Raw genomic sequence first — 13,946 nt, 5'->3', positions numbered from 1 at the left:
TTCTGGCCCCCTTGCTTCTAGCATTTTCAATCTCAGCCAGATTCACTCTTGTTTTCAATGGTGTAATGTAATGAAGTAATAATAATTGCAGTACTTAAGTATTTTTGGGACTATCTGTACTTGAGTTGTTATATTTCTGTCAAATTTTACTTTTACTTCACTCCATTTACCCTACGCATGTTAGTTACTTACTACAAAATAGGGAAGGAAGGAAGAAAGGAAGAGGTGTTGTATGAATAAAGTAATAGGAGAGAAGGAAAAATTGGATTTTGTTCTTTAAATCCTTCAAATTGACCTTGTTTTGACTGCTTGCTTTTTTAATAACAGCAGTTCCTTCAACTTCTACTTTCATTACTTAAGTGCATTTAATGATAAAATTACTTTAATTTCCTTTTGATACTTAAATACAATAAATATCAGATAATTAAAGGCTATTATTACAGTAATATTCTGCTGGGTGACTTTAACTTCTACCAAAGTAATTTCTTAGGTAAGATATCTGTACTTGTACTCAAGTATGGCTTTCAGGTACTTCATTCACAACAGCTTGTTTGCCTCTCTATATTTGTGTTTTTCGATGCTGTGTCTCCTGGATGCCTGCTGCTTATGGCCTGGCACCTGGTTGCTGCCTTCTCATAAAGGCCCAACCTCACCTGAGTTCTGTGGGTCTAATTGCCCATAAAATATCGGACACAAAAAATAAGAAAATACCAGCAGAGGGCAAAGTCTCTGCAGAAAAAAACACTGCCACACGCCTCCACTGGGTCAAAAGTGATAATTGAGAGGGACTGCTTCAGTACGCGTCCATACATTGATTTTACGCCTCCACATCATTGTTAACTGTGGCTGTAGGCATTATGTTTTCGTCCGTCCATCTATCCCATTCTTATGAACGCAATATTTCTAAAAGGCCTTCAGGGAATTTCTTCCAGTTTGGCACAAACATTCACTGGGACTTAACAATGAACTTATTAGATTTTGGTAGTCAAAAGGTCATTGTGACCTTGCATCTGTCTCATTCTCATAAACACAATATCTAAAAAGGCCATGAGGAAATTCCTCAAATTTAGCAGAAATGTCCAAATAGACTCTGATCTCATTAGAATTTTTGGTCAGTCATGAGTCAAGATCAGTCACCTCACAAAAAAACATGTTTTTGGCCAAAGCTCAAGAATTCAAATGGTAATTCTGACAAAATTTCACACAGATGTCTAAAAGAATAAAATGATGAAGCAATGGCATTTTATATCCAAAAGTTCAAAGTAAGCTTCAACCTTGACATCATAATGTTGTGCAAAAACACTTTCCTGGCCATGATCATGATCATCTGATCATATCTCAGAAACAGAAATGGAGACATATGATCAGGTACTGTGTCACTGATCTTGGGTGCACACCCTGAAACTGTCCCGATTGTAGCTGTAGGAAGATGTGTGTGAAGCGTGCATGTTTTCAGAGACATGGATGTAAACTATAGTTGTAACCTCTATTGATTTTTGGAGGAATACGGAGGAGGTAATTCTACTCTTGGAAAATCTTAAAGAAGACTAATAATTCTGCATCATGTGTCAAGTAAACAGTTTTCAGTGAAATACCATTTTAAGTCAGTCCTTTGGAATCAGAGTTTCCGTGTTGTAATAGATGCATTCCTTTCCCTCTCTATCTCTCCACCCTCCTTCCTGCAACTCACACACACTCAAAATTCACACACACTCAAAATTCACACACAGCTTGGTCTGCCCACCAACTGTTGGGCTTCCTGTATCTGATCAAAGTTGTCTTTTGTATTTGCAGTATTGTTCACTGTTGATACACCCTAATGGAAACGCAACATGCTCATTTCCTGCTGCAGCTTACCACAGGACCTCTGACAGAAAGGTAAAACTACCTAATTGAATGTATCTGTGCCTGTTTGTGTGAAAATAGATATTTAAACGTATCCCGAAAAATGCAGATGATTAGTTAAGTTAAATATTTTACATAGTTTCAGTAAAATCAAAAGCATCAAGAGTTGTTTAAGAGTTTTGAAGAATGAAAATACAAACCAGGCAGACTTTTACTTTCAACACAAGAAGTTTGTTATTGTGTGCACTAATGTGAATAAAACAACTTACAACTGTTACAAATCTACTGAATCACGTATAAGACCCCTTTTGTATCAAGTTAATCATAAACACAAAATGGATGCAGATCAAAAACATTTTTGATTTTTTACTTTTACTTTCAAGGCAATGCGTATCTATTGACCCTGTGCAAAACGAAAGTAAGTTTTGCGGTTCTGAGGGTAGCTATATTTGTAGCTGAACATGTTATTTGTCCAAATTTGTTGGCATTTAAATATCTTCCAAATCACAGATTCACTGCGCTGACACTGAAGAAACAACGTCATGGGGGGCAAAAGCTCTGCGCACCAGAGGGATAAACACAAGGAACATGACAGTTACAAACCTGACCGAAAGAAAGATGATGTTTCTACCATAGAGAAAAGAAGTCCATCTCTACAGGAGGAGGGGCTAGCCTTAGAGGGGACAACAGAAAAGGAGACTTCAAGGAAAAGCAAGAAGAACCAGAAAGAAGAAACTTCCTCTGAGAAACGCAGTTGTAGTGAAAAGAGCAGCATGTATGTATACAGAAAATTGCAGAATAATATTCAAATTAAATATCTAACATAGCTTTTTGGTAAAACCAACAGCATCAAGACTTGTTTCAGAGTTTTGAGGAATAAAAATACAAATCAGACAAACTCTGCTTTTACTTGCAACACAAGAAGGTTGTTATTGCGTGTTTGGCATGAAAAAAAAACTTGCAACTGTTAGAAATTTACTGCATCACATTTAAGGCCCTTTTGGTATCAAATTAATTATTAATACAAAATGGATGCAGATTAAAAATGTTCTTGTTTTTTACTTTCACTTTCAAAGCAGTTTGTATCTATCAACCCTCTACAAAATGAAACCAAGATTTGCTGTTCTCAGGACAGCTATGTTTGTAGTGGAGTATGTTATTTGTTCAAACTAGTTGACATTTTAATACTTTCAAAATGAGAAATTGTAGTGAAAAGTAGTGAAACATCTTTTCTCCTCCAAAGACCGCCATCTCTGCAGAAGGAGGGAGAAGCTTTAAAGGAGACAACACAAGAGGAGACTTCAAGGAGGCAAGAAGGAGAAACTTCCTCTGAAAAAAGCGGTCGTAGTGAGAGGAGCAGTGCTCTGGCACGTGAATACCCTGTTGATAAAGTTAACAACCCGAGGTAAGACACTAAAACAGTACTAGTATGTGTACATAAATGACAATTGCTACCAATACATGTAGTTCTAAATGTTGCTAACTGTTAACTCTTACATTGTTTTTGCTATTTATCAGTCCATGCCACTCTGAAACCAGTGATTCTACTTCAGCCACAACAGAAGAGAAAGGTGAGTTCAAGTTTGAGAATTACATCTTGATTTCACTTGCTGATTATAAAATACTGCATCACGAAAATATGCACATTATTAAATTCTGTCAAAATATGATAACTTGACATTGTCTTTGTTTTTTGAATCTTTACTAAAGAAGCTGACTGGGTGGACAACAACAGGGCTAAGCTTATTCAGAACGTTACTTTAGTGATAACAATAGCGGATCAGATGTTCCAGCAGAACTTGATGCATAAAGAGATGTACGACAACATCAAGGCCGCCAGGACCACCCAGCAGCAGATGCGAGAGCTCTACAAGACCCTCACAACTGTAACAGCCAAATCTGCCTTCTATAACATCCTCCGGGACATTCAGCCGGAGACATGTGAAAGTACGTGAGGTCTTTTTTAAGAGTTTTTAAAAAAATATGCAAAAGCATGCACAATCAGACAATTAAAATATTAGGTGATGGACAAGAGATCAGTCAGTAGATGCTTCCACGAAGGTGACTTTTTGAAGCTTAAGTCTTCATCAGGTGTCAGGTGAAGAGCATGTTGCTCAAAATGTCACCTTTGTGGTATGGGAGCATATTCTAGTGTGTGGACTCTGATCTTTATGTCATTTCATCAGTTCTGATGTTTAGAATGGTTAGTGTCGTAATAACCCGACTTGTGCAACCATGACAGATAGTATTCAGCCATAAAACATTGACCAAGGTCTATGTGATAGCACAGTTTTGTAATAAAACATTGTTGCAATTTAATGCATTAGTAACAAGATCAAATGTTGTGATGGATGAACTGATTCTTTTCACAGAATTGGTTGCTTTGAATTGATGTATATAAATGTATCAGACCCTTTGAACCTTTCAAGTTTTGATACTTTTGCAAAATATGTATTCATTTCTCACACTCCATAAAAATTACATTTGACACACCACAAAACTTTAATAAGGAGAAAATATTAATTTAAATGCATAGATTCAGCAACCACCTTGTTTGTAGTTAGTTCTGTAAGCTCAAGATTTGTTGTTCTTTGAGGGGCAAGAAGTAGACATCCCTCCACAGCCTTGTGCTGCACTGATGTAGTGTCAGAATAATCCGAATAATTAGGTCCTGTTCATATTTCATGGCTAACCTGTTTGTTTGATTGTTGTTTCTGATTCTGTGTTGTTTAAATGCTCTGATCAATAAGATACAACACATCTTTGTAGCATCCATTTTTTTCACATTACAACTTAAAGCTCATTAGCACACCAAAGTTGGAAAAATGGTCATTTGAGGAGCGTGTGAATGCACTATTGGCCTTGAGGTCTCAACACTAGGCTGATTTAATTGGTCCTCACTTGTTCATTCGGTGCTGTTTCTGCACCACATTATGACACATTACGGATGTATAATCCCTTGTATGTACTGGACACTAAAAAGAGTCGATCAAAAAGATTATTGTGTTTAGTTTTTGCACCATCACTAGTAGACAGTTCAGAATACTGATGTGGTCTTTAAGAAACTGTTCTGATTATGTTTTGATACTCTTTCATTGCAGCGGAAGATGTCATCAAGGAAGTCATCACAAAGCACAAAGCATATCTCAGGGAAAAGTTCAGATTTGAGTTTGAAGGCACTGATAAAGATCACAAGGATGCAAAATCATTGGACAAAATTTACACTGAGCTTCACATTATACAGGGAGAGAGTGAACGTATCAATGCAGAACACGAGATCTGGGAGATTCAAGATAAGGCGAGGTGTCAAACAGCAGAGGGCACGAAAATCAATTGCAATGATATCTTTACAAGTACACCAGAAATTAGGGCTTCATCTGGGCAAGACGGAGGTGAAGTGAGAGCTATCAGGACAGTGATGACAAAAGGAATTGCCGGCATTGGAAAAACTGTCTCTGTGAAGAAGTTCATCCTTGACTGGGCAGATGGGAGAGCCAATCAGGACTTGGACTTCATCTTTGTGCTACCATTCAGGGAGCTAAATCTGGTCACAGAAGAACAGTTTAGCCTTGTCACACTTGTGAGAGAATTCCATCCAGAACTTAAGAGCATAGCAGTTGCAAGAATATTTGCTAATCACAAAGTTCTGTTCATTTTTGATGGTCTCGATGAAAGCCAGCTTCAACTGAACTTTGAAAAAACCAGAAGACTGACAGATGTCAGCAAGGAATCATCAGTGGACACTCTGGTGACCAACCTAATCCGGGAGCATCTCCTGCCCTCTGCTCTCGTCTGGATTACTTCAAGACCAGGGGCCATTCAGCGCATCCCTCGCAAGCATGTATACCAGTGGACTGAGGTCAGAGGATTTAATGATCCACAAAAAATAGAGTACTTCAGGAAGAGAGTTGAGGACAAGGCCGTTGCCGAGAGAATCATCAACAATATTACGATGTCCCGGAGCTTGTACATCATGTGTCACATACCCATATTTTGTTGGATTGCGGCAAAAGTTCTTGCGTACTTGCTGCTCAAAATGGACAAGAATCAAGATGAAGACATAAAGATACCTACAACTCTCACTGAGATGTACACGCACTTCCTTTGCATTCAAATGCAGGTAGCCGCAGAAAAATACGAACATAAGGATGAGTCAGAAGAGATTTTAGAGTCGAATGAAGGATTCATTTTTAAATTGGGCAGAATGGCATTTGAGCATTTGAATGAAGGCAAAATCATATTTACTGGCAATGATCTAAAAAACTATGGCATTGACATACACAAAGCTGGAGTTCAGTGCGGGTTGTGCACGGAGATATTCAAAGAAGAGAGTGTCTTCAACAGAAAGAAACTCTACTGCTTCGTGCATCTGACAGTCCAGGAGTACTTTGCTGCTCTCTTTGTGTACCGCAGCTTTGCAAGAAAGAAAATTGATTCTGTAAGCCTCATGGATTATCTCCTCAGAGGGTCTGTTGAGGAACTGAAGTCTACCTTGGATGCAGATCCAGTTGATTTACCTTTGGATGAGTTGATAGAAATTTCAATTGCTAATTCAACTCTGAGAAACACAGGAGAACTAGACATGTTCCTTCGGTTCCTTATTGGCATGTCCCTACAATCAACACAAGAACTGCTTCAAGGCCTGATTCAGCAGGAAGAGGAACACTCTGCAGTTGTCGCGGAAATAAGGAAAAGTCTGTTAGAAATAGATTTAGGGGACTGCTCACCTGAAAGATGTCTGAACCTTGTTCACTGCCTGATTGAGCTGAAAGACAGTTCTCTTCACGATACTGTGCAGAAGTTTCTGAAACCAGATCACGTCCCAGAAACACAGCTCACCCCAGTTCAGTGCTCAGCTCTGGCCGATGCAATTCTAATGTCAAATACACCTCTTGATGAGTTCAACATGAAGAAATACAGACCAACAGAAAAAGGTATTTTCAGGCTTCTCCCAGCTGTGAGGAACAGCAGAAAAGTGAGGTGAGATGTTTACCAAACAGTAGTATATTTGTGTTGCATGCAATCACTCTGTCAAAGAGCATCTATGGGAATATGACAAAGAAAAAACAAAGACGAGCGAAAAAACAAACAAAATAAAAGTAGGGGAGAAAAACCTAGATGGGTGGAAAAAAAGAGAAAGAAAAAAGATTGGGGAGACAAAAATAGATGGGAAAAAATGGATGGGTGAAGTACTAAAAAAAAAACAAAAAAAAAAAAACTCAAGCATTCTCCTAAGAATATTTTGGGTTCACCTTATTTAAATTGTCTAAAAAGGAAAGGACACAAGGCTGCTACAGTATAACCACGCAGACCTCTTGACAAATCGGACACAAAAGTTTCTCGGGAAAATGCAAAAGTAATTATCTTTATATTTTTCAACCATCAATTTTTTTTCCTCCTCTCATGTGCCGTAGGGGCTCCAAACTTTTAGAATAGAATAGAAATGTTTTATTTTAATTGTTTAATTTAGTAAAAACAAACATACAATAAAGCAAAACAGATGTTGTGTGCCATGGGACCTAAATGATAGGATTACTTTAATACACATGTTGGTTTCAAAACTTTACCTGATCTTTTTTAATTCTCTGCAGGATCTCAGGGGTGTGTCTCCAAAGATGGCTTTGTGAAACAATCTCCTCAGCTCTTCGAATGCCAAACTCTGTGCTAACTGAACTACACCTGACGAACACTAACTTCTATGAGAACACTGTAGACACCTTCATTGATGGGCTGCTCAACTCTCAGTGTGAACTTGAAGCTTTGAGGTGAGTAAAGCCATCATTAATTGTATTGTGTTGCTACTTGTTTTTTCTTCTCTGTTGTTTTTTAGTGCATTCTAGCCATACATTTGTGTAAAAAGTGAAATATATAAAAAAGAGGTCATTTTTCTACATTTAACTGTGCTTCTGTGTTTTATCCTGTAGGATTAATACACAAAAACAGATAATGTGCATACAGATAGTCAACCTAGGATGAGGCTATACATAAGACAATAATGTTAAACTGCATACACCTTCAGTCAGTGTTGGTCATGCCAGCAGCATGGCCTTAGGGAAGGCAATGTTGGCTGGTCTGTCAACCTGTCAGTTGGTCAGTTAACCCTTTTGTCCAGAAACATTTATACATGCATTCATGTGACAGATTTCATGTGCTTTTGTGTAGTCTCTCAGGTAGAGGGCACTCATCAACACAGTGTGAAAGTATGGCATCAGCAGTCAAATTGTTCCTCCCAAATCTAAAAGAACTGGAGCTGAGTGAAAACATACTGGAACATTTTTTATGCCCTTTTCTTTCTGTTGGGCTATGCAGCCCTAAACTGGAGAAGCTCAGGTAAGTTTCACACAACTTCCCTCAAAAAATTAAGTAAGAATAAAAGGTTCTTGGCCATGTCATTTGGCAGAAATGCTCTACAAAAACATGGTCCACATCGTTAAATTGCTGTCCTGCTAAAAAATGCCAGTCCAGTTGTCTTTGAATAAGTAATTCTTGATAGATGTATCATTGTTGTTAAAGCTCTAATCCTGAAACCACTATGCAGCTAGCTGATGTCAACTTATTTTGGATCATGAATCAGTTTGGTAGAGACAGACAGTACAACCAATTTCTGTATTTCTTAACATAATGGCATTTTTATCATCTCTGCACCAAAAGACTGAACAAAAATTCTAGGATTACAGAAATCTGCAGGGAACTGGTGACAGCACTCACATCGAACCCAAGTAACCTCCGAGAGCTGGAATTGAATTACACCATTTTTAAAGATGCGGAAATGAAGATTCTCTCTACTTGGCTGCTGAATGAAAACTGCACTCTGGAGGTACTGAGGTATGTACAAGATTGTTGAAAACATTCAAAATAGAAAAAGAATGAACCGAAATATACACCGCTCAGCCAAAACAGTAAAACCACTGATGTGACGTGAATACCTTCAGTTATTTTGGTACCTTGAAATGTTTCTCTGGGAAACTTTGAGTCCTGGCATTTATATGGATTTTACTTAACATGCACCACCCCCTCAGACACCATCGGAGACCAAGTACACCCATCAGTGTCAGTGGCCCCCCAATAGGACAATGCACCATGTCACACTGTAAAAACTAGCCCAAGGAATATGACAAGGAGCTCAAGGCATCAATCTGGCCTCCAAATTCCCCAGATGCCAATCCCATTGAGCCTCCGTGGCATGTGGTGGTACCCCAGAGGTCCTGTGTCCATGTCTTGACAGGTCAGATGCCGCACCAGATCAGACTTGGCTCTGACCTCGAGGCATGGACACAGGACCTCTGGGTTGTGAGGTGAGGTACCACCTTCCCAAAGATAAACATCATATAAACTATATACAATTTAAAAGAATTAACCCAAACTATTAATTTCTGCAAATTTTAAAGCTTTATTATGTAACTAATTAAGTAACCCGTGTGTGTTTATACCTGTGTCTATTTGGTTTGATTTGATTTGATTTTTGTCCGTCTGGTTCGTGCCTACTTGTCTCATATATTTTCATTTGTAAATTTTAGTACTGATCACTGAATGTACTGTTCTCAAAACTGTTGATTAAAAAAAATATATACAAAAAATAAATAAGATAAACCTGGAAAAAAAATCATCATCTTACCTGGGAGTGTATCACAGTGGCAGCAGTTTGAACTAAATATATATTCCTGCGTTTGTCTTTCAGTCTCAGACATAATAGACTCACTGAGGATGGCTGTAAGACTTTGGCCTCAGCACTCGGCTCCATATCTTCCCGCCTGACGGAGCTGGACCTCAGCTACAATGACCTGCAGGACTCAGGAGTGATGGCGCTCTGTGACGCTCTGATAAACCAACACTGTGTTTTGAAAACACTCAGGTCAGTGTAATAAATAGCTCTTATTCACTTTCACTTTACTATTTGATATAAACGGATTCTGCATTTTGAAATTGCCAACACAGCAGTATTGTTCCTCTATACAGCCTTAAAAAGGAGTTTCAAATTTACCTCTAAACATAATTTCTCTATGTAGAGGGTACACACACTTAGCTTACCCTTTGTATTGTTTGCCTCCTGCTTTGAAAGTGTCAGTTTGTGTGATGCATGGTGCTACAAGTCCAAAGGGAGAGCCTGATAAATGACGAATCAAATAGGGGTCATTGTCATGTTAACAAGTGGAAATTGCTGCTGATAAGGGCATGTACCACACACCTAAAATGTCAGTGGTTTGGTTTCTGTAGGCTGTCATTCTGCAAAGTGACAGGAGATGGATGTGCTGCCCTGGCCTCGGCTCTGAGGTCTGACCACTGCAGCCTCAGGGAGCTGGACCTGAGCTTTAATCACCTGACAGGTCGAGGAGTTGAGCTGCTGACCGAAATACAGAGAGATTCACGCTGCAGTCTGGAAAAACTCAAGTATGCTCAAACAGCCTACTGTCTACTGTTCTACTCATATATTACACATTTTTATTATTCAAGATTCACTTTGTTTGAGTATAAGTGTCTATGCAACAATATTTTTGATGTTGTTCCCTGCTGTCTCTCTATTTACCATCAGTGTGGACCAAAATGAAGAATATTGGTTTGACCCAAAGCTACTGAGAAAGTGTAAGAATATATATATTTATATATATATATATTTTATAATGATATTATAAATGTGATGAAATAAATTGACAGCTTCATTTGAAAACCTAAATAAAAGCTTCAAATGTTAAAAAACAAAAAAGAGAATGCACAATGGAGTTGAATAGCAGTAGCACATTCATGGATTAGCTTGATTACCTGTGGACTTTTGTCCTGTTATCACAGATATCCGTTTTATCACAGAACATGTTAGGGTTTTTTTAGGATTATTTTTTGGGGATTAATGCCTTTAATGGACAGGACAGCTTAAGTGTGAAAGGGGGCGAGAGAAAGGGAGTGACATGCAGCAAAAGCTCCAAGCTGGAATTGGACCCGCGGCTGCTGCGGCAAGGACACTACCTCTATATGTGGGGCACCACTCTATCCACTGAGCCACCAGGCGCCCCAGAACCTGTTGTTTTTTTTATTGCAGTGTCGTGTTTACAGGTTAGAACAGCCACACAGCCTGCAAGAGCAGCGCTGCTCAAGAGCAGCTTGGCTGCGGCTTAGCTGCAGCACATTTAGAGACATAAAGTCTTGCGGATTTTGTCTACGTGACTCGTGTGGTTTTCAGCATAATAGAAAGGGAAAGTGGTCTTTTGATAGTTGTATTGACTCTATTCCAATGTCTTAATCTGTTGACTGTGATGTAAGACACCTCTTATTTAATGATACTTAAACAATCAGAGATCACACTTACACAGCAAAAATACTCCGCTAAATAACTGCTCTTTCTTTTTGATTTCAGATGCCTGTGATCTGACACTGGACCCCAACACAGCGGGCGTGACTATAATTTTGAGTGAAGAGAACAAAAAGGCAACATATGTTAGTGAGAAGCAGCCATATCCTGAAAATCCAGACAGATTTGCTACTTTTCAAGTGCTGTGTGAGGAGGGTCTGACCGGGCGCCATTACTGGGAGGTCGAGTGTGTTAAAGCTAATGTTGGAGTGGCGTACAAAAGTATAGACAGGATGGGAGACTGTACAGGAGACTATACTTTGGGACATAATGAAAAGTCTTGGTGCTGGTTTGGTAACGGCTCCTTTAATCACAACAATTCTTGTCAGCACTTCGATCGAAGAACATACAGAGATACCATAGGAGTGTATCTGGACTGGCCAGCTGGTATTTTGTCCTTTTTTGAGGTCTCCTCTGGAACAGTGATCCACCTGTACACAGTCTGTACAACTTTCACTGAGCCACTCCATCCTGGTTTCAATTTACTTGAGGGATCAATTCACCTCTGTAAACTAAAGTAACCACAAATCTTTGTGAAAACATTAGATGTATAACTAAATAGAGCTATACTCCCTGCTGGCTACATGCAATACATGTTGTCCAATAATTTCATGTTAGAACAAATCTTAACTTTTGTCAAAGATAAGGCTAACATACAGTTTTGAAAATATGGGTCTGAGGGTTCCCAAATAATAAACACCCATTTTAGGGTCTGATAGGGTCTTTAAAAAAGAACAAAAGGTAAACTTAGACTTTGTAAATATCATAATATGTATCAAAAAAAAAAAAAAAAATTAAGCCAAATAAAGGCCCATGTCTCACTCCTGTATAAAGTTTGAATATTTTTTTATTTGAAAGCATGGTTCCAATAAAAGTCTTAAAATGCACTGAAATTATTCATCAAGTCCAACTTTCAAAATTCTTAAAAATGTTCAGACAATTGGAAATAGGATTTGTTTTCTAACTTTGCAACATAAAATCTTAAAATAATTGGCAACTTAAAAAAACAACTCACTGAGTGCCTCTTGCATTCATGTCAGCACAAAGTCATATCTCGTGTAGCAATACATATTTTGACTGTATATATGCATATAAATTGTATTGCATTGTTTTGTGATGATCAGTTGAGCTGCTAAGAGGGGTCATAGCACGTCATTCCTACTCAATCCAACCATTTTTCTAGTATGGCATATAAAATAGGTGTTCTCTTGTGCTTTTGACAGCAGGTATGCTCCCCCATCAGGGTACATTTCAAACTGGCACAATAACGATTTGTTTGCTTATTCTTTTCACACTGTATGAACTTCCGCAAAAAACAAGCTTGTCTGAATTCCTTCTTACAGTTCTCTTTTCTTATCTTATTGTATCTACTTTCATTTTGATAACTGACAGGCCAGAACTTGTTCATCTGCAAGTTTCCTGCTTGAATGTGATTTTTATCATCTTTTCAGGTCAGCTAATAGAAAAAAAATCCATCAGATAGTACAGTGACACATATGAAATAAATTTTGATCTGCTAACATCTAATCTTTTTTATTACACTTCTGATATCTGGTTGAAATGTAAAATGAAATCATTGACACAGAGAAGGACACTTTTGCCCCTGTTCCTTTTTTATACGTTTGCCTGCAAAATAAAAACAGTATTGAAGCATTTTTCTTTGTGTGCGTATATATTGATTCTGGCGAACAAAAAAATCTTAAACAGAGTTTTCTGACCCTGACTGAATGTCGAAAGTGGCAGTTGCTGTTAAAATACATAGACAGCCACCACCCAACTTCCCTCTTCCCACAGGTTTCATTCTGCACCTTAAGACACTATGTACGCACATAGATTAAACTGAAAGTAGTCAACACAGCAGAGTGTGGCAAACGTTTAATTTCAAAATGTTTTGCACTGTTTCGCTTTGGTTTCCTTGAAACAGTGTACAACAAGCTTTCTACCGTTTGATGGGTGTGTTACATGTGTTTCCCAATCAGCAGCTATATGAACTACATGTCACCTAAATCTTTACTTATTGTACTTACATGTTTTGTTTACATTTCACACATGCATTGGTTATGCAAGTATGTTTTCCATATCAAAAAGCCTTATGAGCAGAACTGAGTTTAACCCTGCAGTTTTATAAGGCAGAGTGCCTGTGAAACACTACAGTTTCTGTTTGAATAAAATTTTTGCAAGATCTTGTAGGGGCTGAACATAGCCTACACAGACACACCCCCAGCAACAGTGGACTCGCCCTGTCGTCTTTTCTTTTTTGATTATTTTCAATTTGTTATCAGATCTAATAAATAAATAGCGTGTGTTTAAATATTAACAAATAAATGCAAAGTTGGATAATTTAAAATTTAGAAAAAAGCCATGATTTGTTTGTTGGCTGTCTGTTGGACAACATGACAGTTTCTCAAAAGTGAAGCCAAACATCTTGATCGCCCCCTGCTGGCTGGCTACAGTATAGGCCATAAACCCAGTTTTTCCCCAGGATGCTGCTACCATGAAATCAACAAATGCACATGGTGGGATAACCACACCTGGTTATGTTGAAGCTACAGCAGCACGTGGCAACCAACACTGGAACGTCAACAAACTCGCATAGTGGCACAGATAGGATTAGGGGAGGGAGGCACATGGTAAGGTGTATACAAAAATCATCACATTCACACAGGAAGTGAACAGCGGATTCTGCATTAAAGTCTGTTGTTTGTTGGACCCATGCACCACCTCTCTCTTTTGCCAACAGCTGTGTGCCTATCTTAATTGA

At 38.4% G+C, this 13,946-nt stretch overlaps 1 protein-coding gene across 2 annotated transcripts; it reads left to right on the top strand.

Moving 5' to 3' along the window:
• The first annotated feature begins 1,742 nt into the window (after positions 1-1,742).
• Positions 1,743-12,840, top strand: LOC121957024 (NACHT, LRR and PYD domains-containing protein 3-like). Of its 2 annotated transcripts, none has more exons than XM_088069238.1 (13): positions 1,743-1,878; positions 2,356-2,620; positions 3,089-3,250; positions 3,364-3,416; positions 3,559-3,792; positions 4,947-6,825; positions 7,437-7,610; positions 8,008-8,175; positions 8,497-8,670; positions 9,524-9,697; positions 10,060-10,233; positions 10,376-10,425; positions 11,192-12,840. In XM_088069238.1, the coding sequence occupies exons 2-13, from the start codon at positions 2,388-2,390 to the stop codon at positions 11,704-11,706; spliced, it is 3,990 nt and encodes a 1,329-aa protein (XP_087925364.1). In that variant the 5' UTR covers positions 1,743-1,878; positions 2,356-2,387; the 3' UTR covers positions 11,707-12,840. The 2 variants fall into 2 exon arrangements, with proteins under 2 accessions (XP_087925364.1, XP_042361446.2); XM_042505512.2 differs by having other exon boundaries at positions 3,556-3,792.
• Positions 12,841-13,946: the final 1,106 nt, after the last annotated feature.

This window comes from Plectropomus leopardus, chromosome 18 (genome assembly GCF_026936395.1).
Source record: "Plectropomus leopardus strain MGB_pleo_1.0 chromosome 18, ASM2693639v1, whole genome shotgun sequence".
Classification (NCBI taxonomy): Eukaryota; Metazoa; Chordata; class Actinopteri; order Perciformes; family Serranidae; genus Plectropomus; species Plectropomus leopardus.
This window is presented reverse-complemented; position numbering and strand designations above follow the sequence as displayed.

Excerpts from the sequence above, each read along its gene's own strand:
- LOC121957024 (XM_042505512.2), top strand. The coding sequence starts at position 2,388 with ATGGGGGGCAAAAGCTCTGCGCACCAGAGGGATAAACACAAGGAACAT. Across the intron at positions 2,621-3,088 it reads TGTAGTGAAAAGAGCAGCAT|ACCGCCATCTCTGCAGAAGG; the intron begins GTATGTATACAG and ends TCTCCTCCAAAG. Across the intron at positions 10,234-10,375 it reads TGCAGTCTGGAAAAACTCAA|TGTGGACCAAAATGAAGAAT; the intron begins GTATGCTCAAAC and ends ATTTACCATCAG.